This window comes from Danio rerio, chromosome 18 (genome assembly GCF_052040795.2).
Source record: "Danio rerio strain M-AB ecotype USA chromosome 18, GRCz13ab, whole genome shotgun sequence".
Classification (NCBI taxonomy): domain Eukaryota; kingdom Metazoa; phylum Chordata; class Actinopteri; order Cypriniformes; family Danionidae; genus Danio; species Danio rerio.
Window position 1 is genome coordinate 37,403,293 of NC_141038.1, and position 20,978 is coordinate 37,424,270.

Consider the following 20,978-nt stretch of genomic DNA (forward strand, 5'->3'; position numbering starts at 1 on the left):
GAGGAAGTGAGTGAATGCATGTGTGTGTGTGCTTAAGACAGTGGAAGACCTCAGATGAGAGAAGTGTCAGCAGAGCTGTGGATTTATGCTGTCCAGTCTTGACGTCCATCCCTCCCTCCTCCTTTCCTCCTCCTCTCCTTCCCCCCTTCAGCAGGCGGGCTTTTTGTGGCTGACCATGCGAGGATCCTCTCAGTGCTGCGGGAATCTCCTCTCCACCTCCTCTGGATAGTTCTGCAGCTCTCGTTTTGTGGCTCATTGATCCGGGTGCAGTTTTGACAGTTGTCTTTTCCCAAGGGAACGTCTTGGACAAGGAGCCACACAACTTTCGGACTGTGTAGACGTCTCCTTTTTCTTTTGCGCTTAATAATTGATGGTGTTCCTCCACTGCTGCTTCAAAGGTATCCACAGGACAGGATCAAAGCGGAAAGTTGGGACTGTGACCCCCACATGATCCCTCAGTGTGTCCTCTTTGTGTTGTACACTGCATCTCCTTCATCCTCCTAATTCAGAATGCAGGTTTCAATCGCTTGCACGGACCACAATCTGAAGGGTCGGAATGGGGATCACGGGAAAACTAATGCCACCAGTCCCAATGTGGTGAATGCAGCACGGGCAAAGTTCCGTACAGTTGCCATCATCGCTCGGAGCTTTGGCTCTTTCACCCCACGCCATCACATCTCCCTTAAAGAGTCCACCGGCAAGCTCACTGGCATGAAGTACCGGTACGTCTCTCCCTCTCTCTTTCTCTGCTTTCTTAACCACTTTCCTTCTTTTCCAAGTCTTCCTTTTGCAGATTTCCCTCACCTGTGGCTCTTTCTCTTGCTGGAATGGTTTGGATCTTCTTAAAGTCTTTTGGAAAATCAGTAGTTAATGTGTAAATGTTTACTATGATGCTTTGTTTGAATTATATTGATTTAGAAGATATATCTTTCACTCGCCAGTACATACACAATGTTCCTGCTCTTAGATCAGAGTGAGTTTGACCCACTCTTGATCTCTTTGCTCTGTTCCATCTTCCATGTTAACCATCTGAGTTTCTCAGAGCAAACAAACCGCAATTGTTTGCTATTAGATATTTACACTCTGGGAAACACAGTTCTCAGAATGACACTTCATAATGTGCGAGAATCCAGAATTTTGATTCATTAGGGCATTGTCTTTTCTCTTTCTCCAACTGTTTCCTTTTGCTTGGTCTACTTACAGTTTGTGTTGTTGCTTGATTTGATGGAAGATTTTCAGGGTATTTTCCACCTACTCTTCTCCACACATTCTGCTTTCTGGTGGGATGTGCTGTGCCCATGTGAGAGTATGTGCAGGTGTTTGTGGTTTCTGAGTGTAATTGCTGCATAAACGTTTCAGAATGTAAATGTTCAGTGAACCACATCGGTGTCTTTCAATGGATTCCCTGAATCAGCACATCACACACAGAACTTTAAATAGGTGGTCACGCTTCAGATAACGCAAAGATAATTGTTTCTAGGTTTCTTATAATAATAATAATAATAATAATAATAAGAAGAAGAAGAAGAAGAAGAAGAAGAAAACAAATATTAATAAAATGTTCCCCTCATGTAGCTATACTCCACTTTCCTGCAACATAGAAAACAATGCATGATTAGTCTTGCTGTTTAGATCTATTGGTCTGATCTCAGAAAAAAGCACAGAAACTGCATTAAAGTGTACTTCATTTTGTATGCTTACCTTTTCGTGCATACTGTATAAATGAACAGCTTTTGTAAGTACTGTATTTTTAATTTAATAATATTATTTGTGAAGGACACATACTTTTTTGTGACAACAATAAAATACACTGTTTTTGCATATTGTTCTGATACTTAAATCTGTGTCAAGTTCATGGTACATGGACCCTTGTGTACAGAATTAGTGTACTTTAGTAGTAAAACAAAGGATACTTTGAGCTTAAAGGTTTCACTACTACTTAATTACTATTGCATATTACTACTCTCCATGGCACCAGAAGATTTTAGGATTAAAAAAAGGTATACTGTTGTCCGTTTATTGCAGTAGATGAGACTCTGAATGTGCAATTTTTGTAACAAATCTTATGTATCTATCTTTGTTTCTTAAAGTTAATGTGATTTCACAGATCAGAGTTCACTAGACATACTCATTCTTATGGATGTAAATATAAATGAAAGGGGCTTTTCAAGTAAAACAGGATGTAGAAAGAGTTTGAATGTGGTGTATATGCTGTGATTTTATCCATTGGGAAGTGATTTGTAATGTGAGAAGTGACTAGAGGATGGACAGAACAGAATTTATGAGAGTAAAACTAATTGGACTTCTAGCAGGTCATTACATTTTGATGACTTTTTACCCAGGATAAGATCTATATTGTCTTTCAGAGAGAAGAGAAACCACAATATGAGTATTTTTCATTTTATTACAAAATGTCCCTATGCACATAATACTACTTTATCACTATATACTCTGGTTGTTGTTGTTTTTTGTGAGTACAATTGTCGGTAATGACTAATGAGTACGAAGTGCATGTGTGTGTGGTGAGTTTAGTGATGTGTATCTGACCATGCAGGCTGTAATGGCTTCTCATTTTGCTCTTTGTTTTGATCCTCTGCAGTAGCTCCCCTGTGATTTCTGACTTCAGGCTAGTCCTGTCATTTCTAGAGATGGATATTTTAGTCATTCTGGCTACTCGAGTACTACTTAACAGATAAATCTAATTTCTTTTAGGGTTTTAGAATCCATTTGTGCCGTTTTATTCTGTGTATGCATCTTGGTGTTTTTAAGGATCTCAACCCAAGTTTTTAACCTTATGTGTCAGGTTGAAAAGAATTATTTTAGAATGAAAGAACTGCTCTCCCTACCCCTGTGTACTCTTCCATTTGGTTACATGCCATGTAGCTGTTTGAAAGGAAGAACACGTCCTGTGTGTTGCCCTCTAATCCTGTCCAGACAGCGCGTTGAGTTACTTCTTCTCTGAACTGAGGTCACAGTGTAACGCAAACTGCTTGTTGATAAATCAAACTATAAGGTACCATGTAAAATGACAATGTAAATCAAGTTGGTATAGTATTTTTACTCATTTCATTATGTGTGAAATCATTTTAAAAAATTGCTTTTTATTAATCTTTAATTACTTTCAATTATATGATTGATACTTAGCAACCTGATTGTGCGAGACAGGAGACAGGGGTGGCTGAAGCATTGACCACGGTGAAACACCTGGCTGTAGCTTGGAGTCAGTATGGTGAATTGGCATTCGGATGAGCTACACTACGGGCTGAGCAGTGCTAACTAAGCTGACAGAACCCGAACGAGCAGCATCACCAGAACGATCACTGACACACCCGTAGTGGGGCAGCTTCCGGATAAGGATTGCTTCCCCGGAAAGCAGCACATCTTGAGGAAGAGCTGAAAAAAAGAGGTTGGCTCTTACCTTTCACTCAGGATCCTGTGGAGAGTCTAGATGTGCTAGAGAAAAGAGCCCATTCTTTGAACCCTTGAAGCCTGTGGCAAAGTGCACCAAAGCTGCGAGCAGGAGGGCAGTGTGCCCCATGCTGGCAGCGTTTGAGCCTTTGGACCTGGAGAGAGGAGAAACCATTGTTTCTTGCGTACCATTGACTGCATGTGGTGCGCTGCATTCATCTTGCAATGGGAATTCCCATCCTTTCATGGGGAAAGAACAGTCGTACTACTCTCTGGGCTAGCCTCAGGGTCACTTTGCGGTCTGATTACCGGAATTAATGATGACCTGGGATGGGAGTGTGTCGACTTCTTGCAGGGGCTTGGTGTAACCACTAGCCAGTGGACGAGGTTGTGGAGGGTGGAGCAGATGTTGGAGCCATTGGAAGGATGCTCTCAGTGAGGAGCAGCCGGCGCAGATGAGGCCGGTCGGGGAGCAGTCTTCCAAGCCCAGCAGAAGTTGACATGCCCCAGGACATACTCCTGGGTAAAGTCCCTACCAGTGTTGCTGAATAGGTCTGCCTGGGATATGGGCGCACCAAGAAATCGAAATCTTTATTGGCTTGGCTCTTATCTACCAGGGTAAGACAAGGATGGCATTTCCAGAGTACTGTGTGGGCAACTTCCTTCCCAGGGCAAAGGCGGCTGACTTGAAGGTCATATAGTCAGCCACCGTGCAGAGCTTATGCATAAGCCTGGGGAAGAACTGCCCTTGTGCAGCCTGGTCAGCACTTGTGGTGGTTCTGTAGTGTAGGGCAGAAGCAGCATGGCTCACAGCGCTGTGAGCTCTAGCTGTGAGAGACACAGATAACCCACCCGCCTTGGACGGGTGTCTCAGCTTACCACCACCTGAGGAATAGTTTCGTTCAGTCTTCGTTGATACAAAGACACTGATGTGATATTGCTCATATATATTCTGACTGATAGACTGATAGTTTGATTTTAAAAAAAAAATCAATAAACATTACAACCTTACAATGTATCATATAGTAACATAACACAATGTATTGTATTATACAATGCATAATAATTGTATTAACATAACCTAATGCAACTTGACATTTTGTTTATTTATTTCCATGTTATATAATGTCAGTTCAATTTAATCATCATTGTTTCTATAGTGCTTTTTACAATGCAGATTGTGTCAAAGCAGCTTTACATGGATGAAGAAAATAAAATAAAAAGCTATGCTGTTTCAAATTGTGGAACATTCCAGAAGATCAGGCATGCATGAGACTAGTCTACAATGCTGGTGAAGTTCTAGTTAAATTAGAACTGCTTCAGTTCAGTTTAATGTACAGAAATACAAATATGCAAAGCTTAATAAAATCATTAAAACAAACAAACAAACAAACAAACAAACAAACAAAAATGGTAAGTTGTATTACATAAGAATTTTATGTTAATATATTTGATTTTTTTTCTGCCACAGTTTTACTCAACAATTCTTTAAGTGAGTTCACTCAAAAAGCCCTCTACAATCCATATTGACTATCCATTTACACATTATATTTACATTTACTCATTCATTTATTTTATTTTCGGCTTAGTCCCTTTATTAATATGGGGTCGCCACAGTGGAATGAACCGCCTACATTTAAACAATAATCAAAATTCTTAATGGTTGTTTTTTTTATACTGTGAAGTCCTGTTTGTAACCTGGCTCCTGAAAAAGCATCAGTAAAAACTACTTCACCGTTTCTCATATCAAATGTTAATCTTTTCTACTATAATCGATCAGTAGTGAATGAACACCTATCTCTCTCTCTCCTTTTCTTTCTTTCTCTCTCTTCTCGGTCTGCTTTGATAGTGATCTCTGTGTCGTTGACAGCATGTCAGGACAGCATTAAAAGTGCAGGAGAGCGTACTGATGCAACATACAGTGTATGAGTGAGGAGCAGATAGAAGAGTATTGGGTTTCTAAAAAGTTATACTTATAGCTCTGCATGTCCATCATGACTTCATTGTACAGCTCTGACAGCGAGCTGCCTGGGCAGTAGCTTTCTATTACTGCTCTCATTACACACACTCATACATGCTCATCCATGATAAACATCGGAAACCAATAGGCTTCATTGTGTCTTTATGTTTAGTGCTGGAATAGAAACCCTGGAGACCTATTAGTAGGCTCAGATGGAATCTGCACTCACAGAAATCTACAGAATCCCACTATTTTTTATAGCCATCATGAGTCTATTTATTTATTTATTTATGTAAATGTATGCACATATATTGTCACCTCAAAATTATAAGGTTCTATCTGACATTTTTGTCCAAATTGAGTAATTGACATATTCTTATTAAATGACAACTTATTTACATTTTGGGCTGTTTGTTATAAGCTGTTTACATTTTAAGACTTTTTATTTAAAAGACAAATGTTACACTCATACTGTTTGCTATATGGATTGCAAAAACTTTGAAGCTCAATATCTCAAAATCATTCCGAACGCAGATAGAACCTTATAATTCCAAGGTGATAATCTATATTTATTCATTTTTTATTTGAATTTTAGTAAATTTATTGAATAATATATAAATGTTTATATCATTATGTACAAAACAGTTTGTCTTTCAGTGGATGTTTTATGAGAGACTACTTTGTTTTTTTTTTTAAACTGGATTTTTTTTCCAATTGGATATATATTTCAAAACTTACAGGTACAATTTTTTTCTAATTCATTTCATATGTCAAGTTTTTAGCCTTTTTTTTACACTCTCAAAATAAATTTGTGCAAATCTGCAGATTTCTGTGCAGATACAACATTCTACAAAGAAAAAGCAAAATGTCTGTCTGGCCCTACTTAGATAAGGTAATTTTTCTCTTCACAGCAACTGCTTTTATCAATTCATCACCAAGTTCCTTTATAAACTGCTGCTTATGACACAAAATAAATACTGTATTTGCACAGTTCTGTGATACTACAGTAAAACAAGTACTAAACCTCCTCTGAGTCAAGTACAGCTTGGTTAGCAGGATCGGTTTGATGTCTGTATGGTAGCCAATTTGGAACTGAACATGAAGAATGAGAGGAAGCAGTCAATCGTAACCAATAATCCTTTGGAAACCACTTACAAGTCACCAAACACAAAGCTCTAATAGGTTTTGAGGGAACAATAGCACCTTTGAAATAGATCCAGTAATGCAGCATGAATGGAGAACAGGAAACGCAGATAGAGAGAGTCCTCGTCCATTCTCTATTTGATTTGCCCCGGAGGAAACAAAGATGTGGGGGTAGTAAATAAATAGAAAAAATAACCCTGGTTTTTCTAGGGTGAATATTTCATTTGTCATGGCTGACCTTTGAGGGATTTGTAGAGAGGGAATGAAGAGAAGATCTCAAAGCAGGAAAGGTCAACAGTGTAGAGATTGAATCAAAAGTTTCTGAAGTAAATGCCTTTAAAATGTTAAATAAGAATGGATGGGTCTTTGGTTATCATAGCTGGTTCTCTTTTGAATCAGTGAAGTTGATTGAATTTTTTCAAATATTGTCACAGTTATTGTCACATCAGAGTGATGTTTAAGAGCAAGGATTTTTATTTATTTCTTTTAGTTTTGTATGAATAAAAAACAAATAAAGCATCTTACCTTGTTGTTTTAACCCCCATTTAATTAGGCAAATTAATGATGAATAATCTTTTAATGAGTTATAGGTGTGTTTGAAAATAAACCAGTCAGAGTCCCATCTCCCATTCCCTTTAAGAGCCAGTTGCGTCGCACCATGGTGCATTTGCTATTTACATGGTGACTTGGTAAGTGGAAAAACTGAGTGTTTGACTAGCAAGAAAACAGTTAAACAAAGCATCTGCAGCGTGAGAATGAGAGATATGCCTTCTCATTATCTACTTTCACTCTCATGGATAGGGAAACCTTGTACGCACAGACATCAATTATTCTATAAATAATTAATTTCATTTCAAAGATTTGTTTCAAAACTATTTCTCGTCCCACTTTATACTAAGTGTCCTTAACTACTATGTACTTACATAAAAAATAAATACAATGTACTTACTGTGTTTATAATGTATTTGAGAACGCTTGTTGTGCTTTTGAGTTGGGATAGTGTTTGGGTTATTGACAGCTTTGGTGGCATGGGTAGGTTTAAGGGTGGGTTAAGGTGTAAGGGATGGTCAACAGTGTATTTTCAAATGTAATAACAAAAGTTAATTACATATGTAATTACATACATGTATTTAATCAAGCATAAGTACACAGTAAATACATGTATTTACACAATAAGTAACACATTGTAACAAACTATTAATTCCTGTGTAAGTACATATTAGTTAGGGCACTTAATATAAAGTGGGACCCTATTTCTAACTCCAATCCTAATTTCCAGCAAACAAATAAATGAACAATAATAACAAAGTGTGGTCAAAAAACTTTTTATCCAAATGCACATGCTGTGCCCCATATGGTCTGAAGCCTGACAGGTGGGCAAATCTAAACTTGTTTTTAATAAAACAAATATAAATATAGAATATAATAAATAATACTGCTAATAATAATAACATTATACAAAATCAAATTGTTACAAATAAACTGAAAAAGCCCCCGAGATGAAGAAGGCATGAAAGCATGGTTTTATATCAGCCCAGGCTCATTGTGGAAACGTAGTCCTGCGGACGTTTCTGGAGACCGCGGAATACGTCCCGGCGGGTACGTACGGCTGCAGTTTTTGTTTTTGCGAATCCGCGAGAGGCCGCTGTTGTGTGATTTTTTTTCTCATTTTGAACGTCTCTCTTCGCTGTCCGACTGACCGGATGATTGACTGCACGACCGGCCAATTGGCTGACCGCCCTCCTCTTTCCCTGAACCCAACCAATTTTACCGATTGACCCGCCCGCCCGCTCGCTTCCCTAAACCCGAGCAACAGTTTTCGGATTTCACCGCGTTCTCACCCTGTTATGAAACTCGTTCACTTAATTTTTGGGATTCTGTTTTTGTCTTACCTGATTGCTGGAACTGCTCTTCCCCAGACTCGAAACCGATCGCCGTGGTCAACTCCTCCTCTCTGCATCTCGAGCCTGCCGACGTTTCATGGTGAGCTGAGTGGACAAACGGGTTGCCGCGGGAAAGCCCTCCACAAGGAGGTAAGCGGTCAGCCGGCAAGCGCGAAAGGGAACAGCGTCACACCGCCCCGCAGCGTTCGCTTGAAAAAAATAAATGCAGCTGTACGTACCTTCCGGGACGTATTCCGCTGTCTCCAGAAACGTCCACGGGACTACGTTTTCAGAATGAGCTTGGGTTGTTTTATATTTATGTAGGCTATAGAAATTAATGTTTTGTAATATTTTAATCCTTTATATTTGTATCCTATATATATCCTTATTATATCCTATATATATATATATATATATATATATATATATATATATATATATATCCTTTATATTTTAATTCTTTTTCATATGTAAAGATATTTGCGTATTGCTCTACATCTTGTTTGTATTAAGCAGTGTGTAAGCGAGGCGCACAACTAACGTGCTCTGAGCAGGACAATAGACCGGCTTTGTTCTGGTCTACTGAAAAATCTATTATAGTTTCTCAAAATAGCAACGCGCCAGCAATACACCTCAACACACCTAGACACAGAGTTAGAAACAACACAGGACGCAAAACAACAACAGTGAACAAGGCAAGGATCAAAACATGCAGGACAAATAGTGAAAACCACGTTTCCATGTTTTACAGGGAAAAACAAGACTCAGCAAAGAGTCTGTGAATGAGGTGTCTTTATAGTCCTAGTGATGAGTGCATCATGAGTAGGGTTGGGTACCGAAACCAATTATAGCACCGGTACCTTGGTAACCGGTATGTACCGGTATTAAATCAGCGTATGAATTTCGGTGCCTAATTTCGGTGCTGCGGCAAAAAAGGCACATGTGTTGTGTCACAGCATCGCTCCCTCTGTTTTCGCGGGCACTTGCTCTCTGTGACGGTGCTGCACGCATCAGTTCCCCGCATTCGTCAGAAGTTGACGCCCAAATTGACACAGGTAATAAAAAGATTAAACTTCAGTCATGTTCATGTTGTGAAACACTATCAAAATGTCCACTGTGGATGATACTGTTATTATAGGAAGTCCTCGGCTATGCAGAGACTATTATTAATCAGAAATCTAGTGTAACGTTACATAGTTTTACGTTTGGAAATGCAGTCTTGAATTACTTGGTCGGCAAGTACCAATGGAGAGGCAAGACATTGATCAAATGTAGTTTTCAGTCACGCTCATGTAAGTCATATTCAACTCATTTAGTTTTGCCTTCATTAATTTTTGATTTTCGTCTTCAACACAGAATTTATTTGCAGAACGTTATTAAACGAAATAGTTTAACTAACTAACTTCTAATATCTACTGTTTTATCTTCCCCATGGTGATAGTCAGTGCAGAACATTTAACTAGTTATTTTGCAAGACAGTTGTATCCAGACAAAGTATCTTTAAGTGTTTTATAGTTTTTTATTAAGAATGAAGTGTAATTTTGACTTAATAAGTTAACTACGAAAGTTAAAATAATTAGTCAAATGATTTTGTAACTGATTTGTTGTGTAAATCAAAAATATATACAGTAAATATTTCTTAAGGAGGCTAATAATACTGACCTTATTTTTATTTAAAGTAAAAACGGCTTTTATTCTCAAAAATAAACAATAAGAAATAGGACTTATTATGACTCCAGAATAATACTTTTTTTCTAAGAAACAGTAAAAATTTTCAGAATCATTATTTTAAATGAATGGGAGGGCAAAATAAATTGACTTCAACTGTAGGCCTGTAAATTTTACAGGTGCAACAATGCGCCTTGATGTACTTGAATGTTAGAAATTAGGGTTGGGCATCTATGCTATAATGCCGATCCGATACGCATCTCGATACAAAGTATACGATCCGATAAATTAGCGATACATTTGTGACATATTGCGATGCAATACGATACGATTCACACCCATATCACAATACAATGCGATAATTCAGCACTAACTAATAAGATCAAGTTTATGAGATTATGTGAAAGAGGATGCTGTGCCATTGAATGAGTTTGATTATTTATTAACCAAGTAAAACCAAGACTTTTTACAAACTGGCTTTTCTCTCAGAGCCCTAGTGTCGGTTTACAGTAGAGGGCCATTTTAGAACATATGGCACATCTTATTTAAGTATTTCCAAGATAAACAGAATGTATAAGTGCAATATATATTAAAAAAATATAATAAAATAATAAATAAAGAATGTTTACTATTGCACAACAAGAATTGTGATTTAACTTTTCAACTATGAAAATAAGTTTTACAAACATATATTTTGCCACTGAATATTCAAAACGTAACACCGTAAACTAGCAGTATTATGCTGCTTTGAAACATCCCTGTCACTGTAAACAACAGGCTAATAAAATAAAATTAAATTAAAATTAAATTAAATTCCATAAAGTAAACAGGAGGACACCTTGTGGCATTTTTGAATAGTATACATTGGTCAGTCACTTTCAGTTAAAGGTTTTTCTTCAGAAATATTAACTGATCAACCTGAGCTTTAACTATGTCTCCAGCTGTGCTGAAAACTTTTTCAGCTGGTACGCTTGTTGCTGGGATGGACAGATATCTTTTTGCTAAAGCTGATAGTAGTGGAAGATCTACTTGCAGTCTCCACCACTGCAACACATCCCCATCCAAACCTAAAGTGTCCCTCTCCCTATATTTTAATATTTCATCCTTAGCTTTCTCCCTGATGGTTTTTGCTGGTGGTCTTGCACTCAGGAAATCTCCAAACATCTGGTCCATGGCAGTCTTTTTCTTCGGAGGGGCATCATCTACAGAAGAGGGCAGAGGAGAGGCTTATCACTTCTGCTAAAAATATTCCTTTAATTTACGATCTGAAAATTACTTCACTGTATTGCATCTTCACTACATACTTCTGTACATTTGTTGCATTTTCTCCATTTAAACCAACCTGTCTTGTCTTCTTTGGAAGGGCTTTTGTGGCTTTCTGTTTCAGCTGTCTGGTCCTCTTCCAATGTGCCTGCTTTCTGGTCTTCATTCGGTATTGTGACATTGACCTCTTCCTTAAAAATACATAAACATGGAATTTAATGCATATGCATATATTATTAGTTCTTAACTGCAATAATGATCTTACTTTAAATGTTCTTACCTCTCCATTCATCTGTACCACCTCGGTTGTTATCTTCATGAATACCATATCCTTGGCATCATTGTCATTCAAAAAAGCCAGATCTTTAAAACGTGGGTCAAGTGCTGAGGCACAGTTGAGAGTGCCTTTAAGATATGTATAACGGCCATCAAAGTCCTGCCTGAATCTGTCTTTCATGTGGGAAATAACCTCTAGATCACCCTCATCTGGTTGGAATTGTCTCTGCAGTTTGGCTTGGATTGGAGAGATAATGGAGATTGTGGGATTTTTTTCCTCACTAAGGAGTGTGGTTGCCATTTTCAGAGGTGACATTAATTTGATGATCTCTGGGATCAGTGTCATGTCATCTTCTGTCAAACTCGCCATAACCTCACGCCTCTTTATCTTCCTGGACAGCAGGGTGTTCAGTACAGCAGGCTGCTGCTCCCAGAAACGCTCCAACATGTCGAGGGTACTGTTCCATCTAGTGGAAACGTCATGGCTTGTGGTTGGGAAGGTGTAACTGTGTCTGTATTTCTCGCAGAAGGTCAGTTGCCTTGGGGCTTTTGTGGAAAAAGGAAACAAGCTTCCTAACTTTCACCACCAGCTCAGAGACACTGTCCACCTTAAAGGCTTTTTGAGATGCCAAGTTCAATGTGTGGGCAATGCATCTCACGTGTGGGTCCATCTTGGCACCAGCACCAGCCAGGATCATGTTTCTGGCGTTATCTGTGACTAACGCGGGACTCTTTTCTTCGATCTTCCACTCGCGGCACACATCCTGAAGTAAAACGGCCAAATTATTCCCTGTATGAGCCTCGTTAAATACTCTGGTCTGCAGAACGTGGTTTTTGAGAACCCACTCGTCATCTATGTAGTGTGCTGTGACAGTTACATATGATGCTGTAGCGCACGATGTCCAGCCGTCCACTGTAACCGCGACTCTTTGGGCTTTGTGCAGGGACTCCTCTATCTCTCTTCTTACTTTGTCGTACAGAGCAGGAATCTGTTTATCGGAGAATAGCTTTCGGTTTGGTATCTTATAACGAGGCTCCAAGACATGGAGGAGGTGTTTAAAACCTTCGTTCTCAGTGACACTATAAGGCAACGATAATATGCAATATCTTTGCATATAAACAATGCAATAGCATCCGTGATTGCCGTAGAGCGCGCGGAACTGTTAGCAAGCGGGGCATGGAAAAAACTCTCAATGCTTTTCTCACCACTTTTAGAGCTGTTAGCTACAGGTGAATCAGAGCAAGAAGCAGAGGATGCAGGAACACTGGAAGATGCTTCCACAGAATCCACAACAACACCGTGGCGCCGCTTCAAGTGAGAAATGAGATTCGTCGTACTGCCCGTGTATTTTACAGATGCGCGGCACATTTTGCAAATTGCATCTGTCTTGTCAAGTCGTCCATCTTTCTTGTAAAATCCATAATGTTGCCATACTTTAGATTTAAAACCCAGTGGGGAATAAATTGTCTCGGCGTCCGACATGTTTATTTTGCTTCTCGCGCTTTCTGAGGGCGCACCACTAGCTTAATCCGCACACCTGACCTGAGTTGTAGTGTAAGTGTAGTGTACACATCCGCAAATCCGTTGCTAAGGCATACTTTATGTAGGTCGATTAAATTATGCGCTAAAAACAGTTTGACAACACTTGTTAATAAATAAAAAATACATTCTATATTAAAAAGATAAGTTGTATCCTGGAAATATCGATGCATCTCGCAAAAACCGATGCATCTCGATTTGCTTTTAATATTTCATTCATCCTCTGCTGCTCTACCGATGCACTCGCATCGTGCACGCGCATGATCGCGTATCGATACATATCGGTTTATCTTCCCATCCCTATTAGAAATGTGTTTTCCTACACCAGTATAATGTTGTCAAATAAATGAACAAGGAAGATTATTTTGTTTTTATTTTTATATTTAATTTAATTATCTTGTTTATGAAGACTGCAGAGTAATGCATGAAAGCATCTGACTTCGAATAATGTTTTAAGTATTTTGTGATGTATGTGTTAAAATGTGCTCCTAATAGTGCGTGGCCCCTGCCCGCAATACAATAATAATAATTAATGCAATACAATATGAATTGATGGTTACTTTAAACTGTAATTATATTGTTCTATTAAAATTTTGTCAAATAAAATATTTTTGTAGAGGTATCCACCATCATTTTGTGGCTAAAAAGTATTGATTCAGGCACCGTTTTGGCACTGGTATTGTTTTAAAAGTATCGATTTAGCACCAGTATCCAAAAAAACCCAAACAATACCCAACCCTAATCATGAGCTTTCAGCGGTCTGTGTGTAATCAGTAGAAAACAGAAACTGGTTTATCCATTTGAATTATAGTTTGAGTATTTGATTTGTTATTTAATTATTACAGGATTTAAGAATAAATTTTACATTTATTTTTGGATAGTTTGAGCATTTGATTTATCATTGGGGTAGTTGTTTTGAAAGTTTGATTTATTATTTGATCTTTTTAGACATTTGAATTTGAATTTTGTTAAGAAAAAACTTCCATATATATACAGCCCATATGCACTTTTTTTTTTTTTTTTTTGTAGAGCGACCTAGGTAAATGTGAGATGAAAATTGACATTAGAAGTCTTTCTGTAGCTGTGTCCCATCCCCCAAGAAAGATAAATTGCAAATCTATTTGAAAAGTATTTTCAAATTTTTTAGCATTATTGCAATAATATTTTGGTTTTGTTAATAATGATGACATTATTATAATTATTATTTGTGTTACTTTTATTTTGTTGTTGCTGTTTAGGTTAGAAAAACTGCAGTCTTTTTCAACGGAGGAGGTTTGAGATTAACTGAACTTAAATTAACAAGTTGGCTGAAGCTTTTTTTTTGGGGTGAACTTGAAAAGTTTTGCTCAAAAATCTAATCTAATCTAATGAAGAAAATACGGATTTAGGTGAAATAAATGTGTATAGTTGGACATACATTTTTACATATTTTTATAAAACCAACATAAAATAAGTAATTTGAACTTTTTTTAAGCTGGATTTTTTTACAGTGTAGCTACACTATGAACTAATGAGTTTTAACACATTCATTTATGTAAAATAATTTTCTAAATATTTCAGTGAGTTAAAGAAATTATCTAGTAAACAAAATATAGAATAGTTTGAGTTGCTACTAGGGCGAGGCAGTGGCGCAGTTGGTAGTGCTGTTGCCTCACAGCAAGAAGGTCGCTGGTTTGCTGGTTCGAATCTCAGCTCAGTTGGTGTTTCTGTGTGGAGTTTGCATGTTCTCCCTGCCTTCGTGTGGGTTTCCTCCGGGTGCTCCGGGTTACCCCACAGTCCAAAGACATGCGGTACAGGTGAATTGGGAAGGCTAAATTGTTCATAGTGTATGAGTGTGTGTGTTCCCAGAGATGGGTTGTGGCTGGAAGGGCATCAGCTGCGTAAAAACCTGCTGGATAAGTTGGCGGTTCACTCTGCTGTGGTGACCCCGGATTAATAAAGGGACTAAGCCGACAAAAAAATGAATGAGTTGCTACTACTTAACTTTTTACTCAGTTTATTATATTATTACAGTACTTTTAAAATATATTTTATTTATATTATAAACTATTTCTCTGATGTTCTTGGGAAGGATTTTCTGTCAGTCGAACACCCATTTGTATTTTATTAGATAGCAACCATAAGCACTAGCTGTTCCCCCTTTAAAGTATTTTTTATGCTATCCTCATAGATTTTTAATGCATAAAACTAACCCTAAACATAACCAGCATTTAAACACTAGCCATTTATTAAGTACATGCAATTATTAAATATTGCTCAGTAGGGAAATTAAACATTCCACTGGTTAAATTATTTTAAGGTCTCCTCATTGTCTTATTTGGCTGTAATTCGCAGTTTTCATGTAGTCAACATTATTTCATACTTCATTAAATCTCTGTCTCCCTCTGACTTTATGTACTGTATCACCATATAAATTTGGTGCAAACTGTTTGTCACCGGGGGCTTATTTTCTGCATGAGAGCTCCGAGATCACCTGACCTCTCACTGCAGCATCACGGAGGAAAATAAGAAGTGCCACGACAAGCACACATCCTCTCATCAGAGCCTGTCTGCTGATTAAATAATTGAATGCACCCTCACCCAGCACACAAAAGTGTGCAAACATAGTTTTACTTTAACCATGCCAGATAGTAGGATGTTGCTTAAAGATGCAGCAAAGACTAATTCCTCTCAAACTTCTCTAATACTTTGAGAAGTCAAAGATATTTTGCAGCATGACTCAGACTTTGATTCATTATATACATGACTGATGGCTGTAGCCTTTGAGAAAACCCTAATAGCATGTTCACACTCTGAGCCTGTCATATTTTGATGGTTGGTCAGGACCTGGCAGCATCATTCTTTGAATCAGTGGTTACTGCTTTGGCAAGATTTTTCACTCAACTTTATTACTTTATATATACCTCTCAACAATTGCCAGAGAAATTGATGGTTCATTCTGCTGTGATTAACCCTGATAATGCTGGGAATAAGCTAAAGGAAAGTGAGTGCTAACATTTGTGTTCTTATCTGTCTAACCTAATGCATTTGTGCTGTATAAAGTTATTTGTTCTGTAAGTAGTGATGCCAGTAATTTATGTCACCTTAGTTTGTGTTAAATTTATGCTACATTTGTTTACTTCAGATTTAATGTGATTCAAATGGTGTGGGACATTGGGAAATGGCGTGTAGCCAAACCCATGTCTGTCATGTGTTAATGTCTTAAACATTAACACATATTTAAATTACAGGTTAATGTTTACATTTTAAAAGATATAAAAAATATATGTCATTTTTCAAAATATTGGAAAACTGGTATAATATATATTCTGCATATGCCAGCACGATCACATGAGTAGCAGTGCGATGTGGCTATACATTGGCACTGGTGGGAGGCGTGTGTTGATGTTAATATTCTATTATATTTCTATTAATATTAAGAAAAGGCTCTGTACAAATTTGTGTTTTAAACCAGGCTCAAGTGTGAAAACAAAAGTGATCTAAATTACTCTTAGGCATGGTTATATAATTTGAGTCCCAAAGAGGGCATTATTTGCAGCTCAACTGTATTGATGTGCGCTGTCCTCAAGTTCTTGCTAGTAAAAAGAACTGGAGATAAATGGAAGATCCATAAGTGGGGGGGTGGGTGGTGGTCATTTGTTTACTGTCGTTTACGACGTGTTAATGAAGAACATCTTGTTGCTCGTGGCCTCCAGTGACCCTGCAGCTAAAACCTTAAATTAGCCTGGATAGTTTCCATGACAACATTTAGACTTTGAGACGTCTCACTTTGTAATTTTACTAGTTAGTGGCAAATAAAGATCTGTCATGTAGTGAAAGGTCATTCAAAACATTCAATTAACATTTATTAACCCTCATATTGATCCAAACCTGTAGGGCTATCTTTCTTTAGTTGAAAGGTTGAAGAAAACTGGTAACCACACAATTAGTTTTACCACTGACTTTTTTAAAAAAAGAAAAGAAAATACTAAAGCTACATCCAAAAATGGGAAGAGGTATGTCATCGCGTCATTAGTTCACCACTCTTCACCGAGTGCAAACACACATACACTGACACTGGAGCATTTTGAAGCTGCGAAGATCAGTCAATTCAACAGCGGATCGGTAAACACGACTAATCACTATCATTTCTGTTGAGCATTGGTGAACACAATGGCAAATCAGCTGTGTTTAAGAATGTGCTGAACTGTGTTTAAATGGCGGGAAATGGATCCTTTTTTTAGTTTTTTTTCTGTATCGAAATTCAGTATCGTGACAAGTCTAATATAGTGAATGAATCAGTTCATTAACTTGAGTTTGATACATGGCATCTAAAGATAAGATGATGAAAGATAACATTAGCTAACTAGTGCCATTTACCTTAACTTAGCTGAAAATGAGATCTGATATCCCTTTTTCATTTTTACTATCCATTCAGAATGAACCTGAACTTTCCGGGTCACTCAGAAAAGCAGTGAAATGATAAATTTGTGTCACTTCCTTTTTGCTGATAAGATATACAGCCAGGTCCACAAAAATAAGCCACAAGGAGGCCTCAGTGAGCTCTGTGGGGAGTCGCGTCATATTTAAAAAATGTCTTAGCAGCAGACAATGATCATGTTGCCTTACTTCATTTTATCCCCTAGCTTAGTGGTGCTCAAACACCGGTCCGTGGATCAGTTAGTACCGGGCCGCACAACAAATTGTTAATTATTTCCATTTTATTTATTATCTGTGTCAGAACAATATTTTATTTTAAAAAATCTTTTATTTTGAAAAATGACCATATTCTCTTGCTTACATCTCGATCACTTGAGTGCCCAAATTTATCCCACAAGCAGCAAAATGAGTAAGAAACAGATGTCTTTGGAAAGTTTCTTTGCTAAGGGGAAAAGGCTTAGTGAAGGACCAATGAACTGCCAAGGAATGCACTTGCAACCCATTGGTCTACAAATCAGGTAAATCCAGCATGTCTGTGCAAGAAGATCAATTGCTGGAGATTGCAAATGATGGCAACCTTTTAGGGGCCATTCGCATATTGCGTATTTCTAGAGTCTGCACAAGTTTGTTGTTTCTAATGGAGGTGTGCGGTTTGCACACACAATACAGCGATATACAGTCATTGACTCGCACCAATGAACCCCGGGTCGTGAGTGCAGCGCAAGTCATGTGACAACAATTGACCAATCAGCTTCAGCTTGTATAGAATATAGACAATAGACAAACACAGAACACACAAACACTGCAGTGCTTTGTACTTTTCTCCATAAATAAAACTTGTATCAGAGCGACAGCAATGTTTTGCCAGCTTGTCATCCTCTGAGAAAATATTTTTTCATTTACAAATAGCCTAACGTTACTGATGTTTTGCTTTTATATTTTACATTAGGCTATTATTTGTGCTTAGTAATAAACATACCGTTTGTTTGAAAGCAACATTTTTTGTCATCATTACTACAAACTTATAAGAGTAATAATAATATTATTAAATGTGAAGGAGGGCTTTACAATATTTTCCAGGGAAGAAAGGTATCTCAGGCAAAAACAGCTTGTGAACTATTGCCATAGCAGATGCCGTTTCTGTCTTCCTGTGTGTCCAGACAATACTTCCCGGTTTCTAAATAGTAGTGACTTATTGATAAATAAAGTATTTTTTTCCATTAGCTAAAAATACATAGTACTGTATGTTAAAAAAAAATATATATATATTACAAAATTTTCTTTGATAGAAAAAATCACAAGAATATTAAATAAACATCATGTTCCATATTCTGAAAATTACCTGCTGTATTAAAATGTAATTTTTGATTAGTTATATGGGGCGACATGGTAGCTCAGTGGTTAGCACTGTCACCTCACAGCAAGAAGGTTGCTGGTTCGAGTCCCGGCTGGGCCAGTTGGCGTTTCTGTGTGGAGTTTGCATGTTCTCCCCGTGTTCACATGGGTTTTCTCCTGGTGCTCCGGTTTCCCCCTCAGTCCAAAGTTATTCGCTATAGGTGAAGTGAAAAAGCTAAATTGGCTGTAGTGGATGTGTGTCAATGTGAGAGAGTATGGATGTTTCCCATTGCTGGATTGTGGCTGCAAGAGCATCTGCTGCATAAAACATATGCTGGATAAGCTGGCAGTTTATTCCGCTGTGGCGACCCCTTATAAATAAAGGAACTAAACCAAAGGAAAATGAATGAATGATTGAATGAATGAATGATTAGTAATATGTCTTGCTAAGAACTTAATTTGTTCCAATGTAAAGATGATTTTATCAATATTTAGATTTTTGAACCCACAGATTCTAGATTTTCAGATATCTTTACCAAATATTGTGCTAACAAAGCAAGCTTCAATGGAAATCTTGTTTATTCAGCATTCAGGCGATGTATAAATCTTAATTTCAAATCTTTGACAATATTTTGTCTGGTTTTGTGATCCAGGGTCTTGTTTTAATGTAGTATATCCATTGATGTTATTCAAGCTTCATTTAGAAGGTTTGAGTTTGTTGTTGTAATCAGAACGGTCAGGGTTAGCTGCTGCCCTTCGTCCTCTGCTGTCTCAGATTTTTCCCCATCATATACAGCATGCAGGATGGCCAGCTGCCATTGCCGGCTCAGAAATGGGAAAATGACATGGATTTCATGCTATAGATGATGACAGGATGGAGCCCGGGGCCTGATGGGCACGTCTTTCACACTTCCTGGAGGTGATGGTGGCCTGTCATGTTCATCTCCTCATAGCACTGCCTGCCTCGCTTCTTTATTTGTCCATTCGCTGTCGCTGTGCTTCATTCCCTCACTTCAATGTGAAATTCTGCTCACATTTAACTAAAAACAATTTATATGTATTTTTGACTGAATACTTTTTTCAAAATGTAAACATGGCATCACTCAAAACAAAATCTTTAGTCAAGAGAAGATGTTTTACTTGGACTTAACAATAAGACTGATAATTGGACAGCTCTCTGGATTATTTGATTCTTGTTGGACAAATGCACCATTCTGCGGTAATGACCTCCAAAATGTGGTTGACCTTTGCTCCCTTTCTTGGTTTATTTTGAGATAATGACCATCTGACTGATTGTTATCCTTAAAGCAGACATTCTAGTGAACATCAGACAGAAAACGTACAAATTAGATAGCAATGGGGAGATTTTCAAGTGACAAACGTCATTTTAAACAAAGACAGTTCTGTCTGAATTTTAGACCAAAATGTTCTTTACTGTTGTTGACTGTTTTAGCCCTAATACTTTTGTTCAATCCCATAATTAAATTTTTCCTTAAAAAATAGACTTCAACAATCATAGATAAATATGATATTGAATTGCATTTATTTGATGAGTAATATTTGACAAAAGTATCATTTAACAAAACGTTGAATTTCTTTGGCGGTGGTACATTACATTACATACATTAGGTATGTCTTGTGTCTCATGACCATTGGTTGGAACTGATTGTGATGAGTGACGTGGCTTTAGGTCTTCCTGGTAGAACTAGCGCTAAAAGCTACAAACACTTCAGGTTTTTGCAGGGACAATTTTTTAAATACACTTGATCTCAAGTGTGGAGGGCTAGGCGTTATACTTGAAATTAAAATAAATAATCAATTGATCAATTAATAATTCTATAACAAATATGGCCAACCAGACACACAATTATTTTGCTTTTTATTCAACAAATGAGCCAACTTTTGCCTAAGGAAGACTCGATGGTCAGTTGTAATCCGGTTTCAAGGAATTTATGATTCACAACACAGCACAGCACAAAAGAATTGAACAGGACTTTAAGCTCCTTGCTTAAGACTGATGTTTTAATGTACACTTTACTCTCTCTTTATGTGTAATCATGTGTTTTGCATTGTTTCCCTTGCT

General features: G+C 37.6%; 1 protein-coding gene and 1 long non-coding RNA gene across 7 annotated transcripts in view; one reads left to right on the plus strand and one right to left on the minus strand.

The window, feature by feature from the left end:
- Positions 1 to 20,978, plus strand: part of kcnab1a (potassium voltage-gated channel subfamily A regulatory beta subunit 1a) — a 295,057-nt gene that overhangs the window by 111,613 nt on the left and 162,466 nt on the right. The window contains 1 exon segment of one of the 6 annotated variants that reach the window (NM_001014354.1): positions 190 to 722. The exons of 4 other annotated variants lie outside the window; for them this stretch is intronic. In NM_001014354.1, coding sequence (NP_001014376.1) covers positions 511 to 722 — 212 coding nt within the window. In that variant the 5' untranslated portion in view covers positions 190 to 510. 6 annotated transcript variants of the gene reach the window in all.
- LOC147832892 (uncharacterized) overlaps positions 1 to 20,978 on the minus strand; it is a 599,182-nt gene that overhangs the window by 28,518 nt on the left and 549,686 nt on the right. The window lies entirely within an intron of this gene.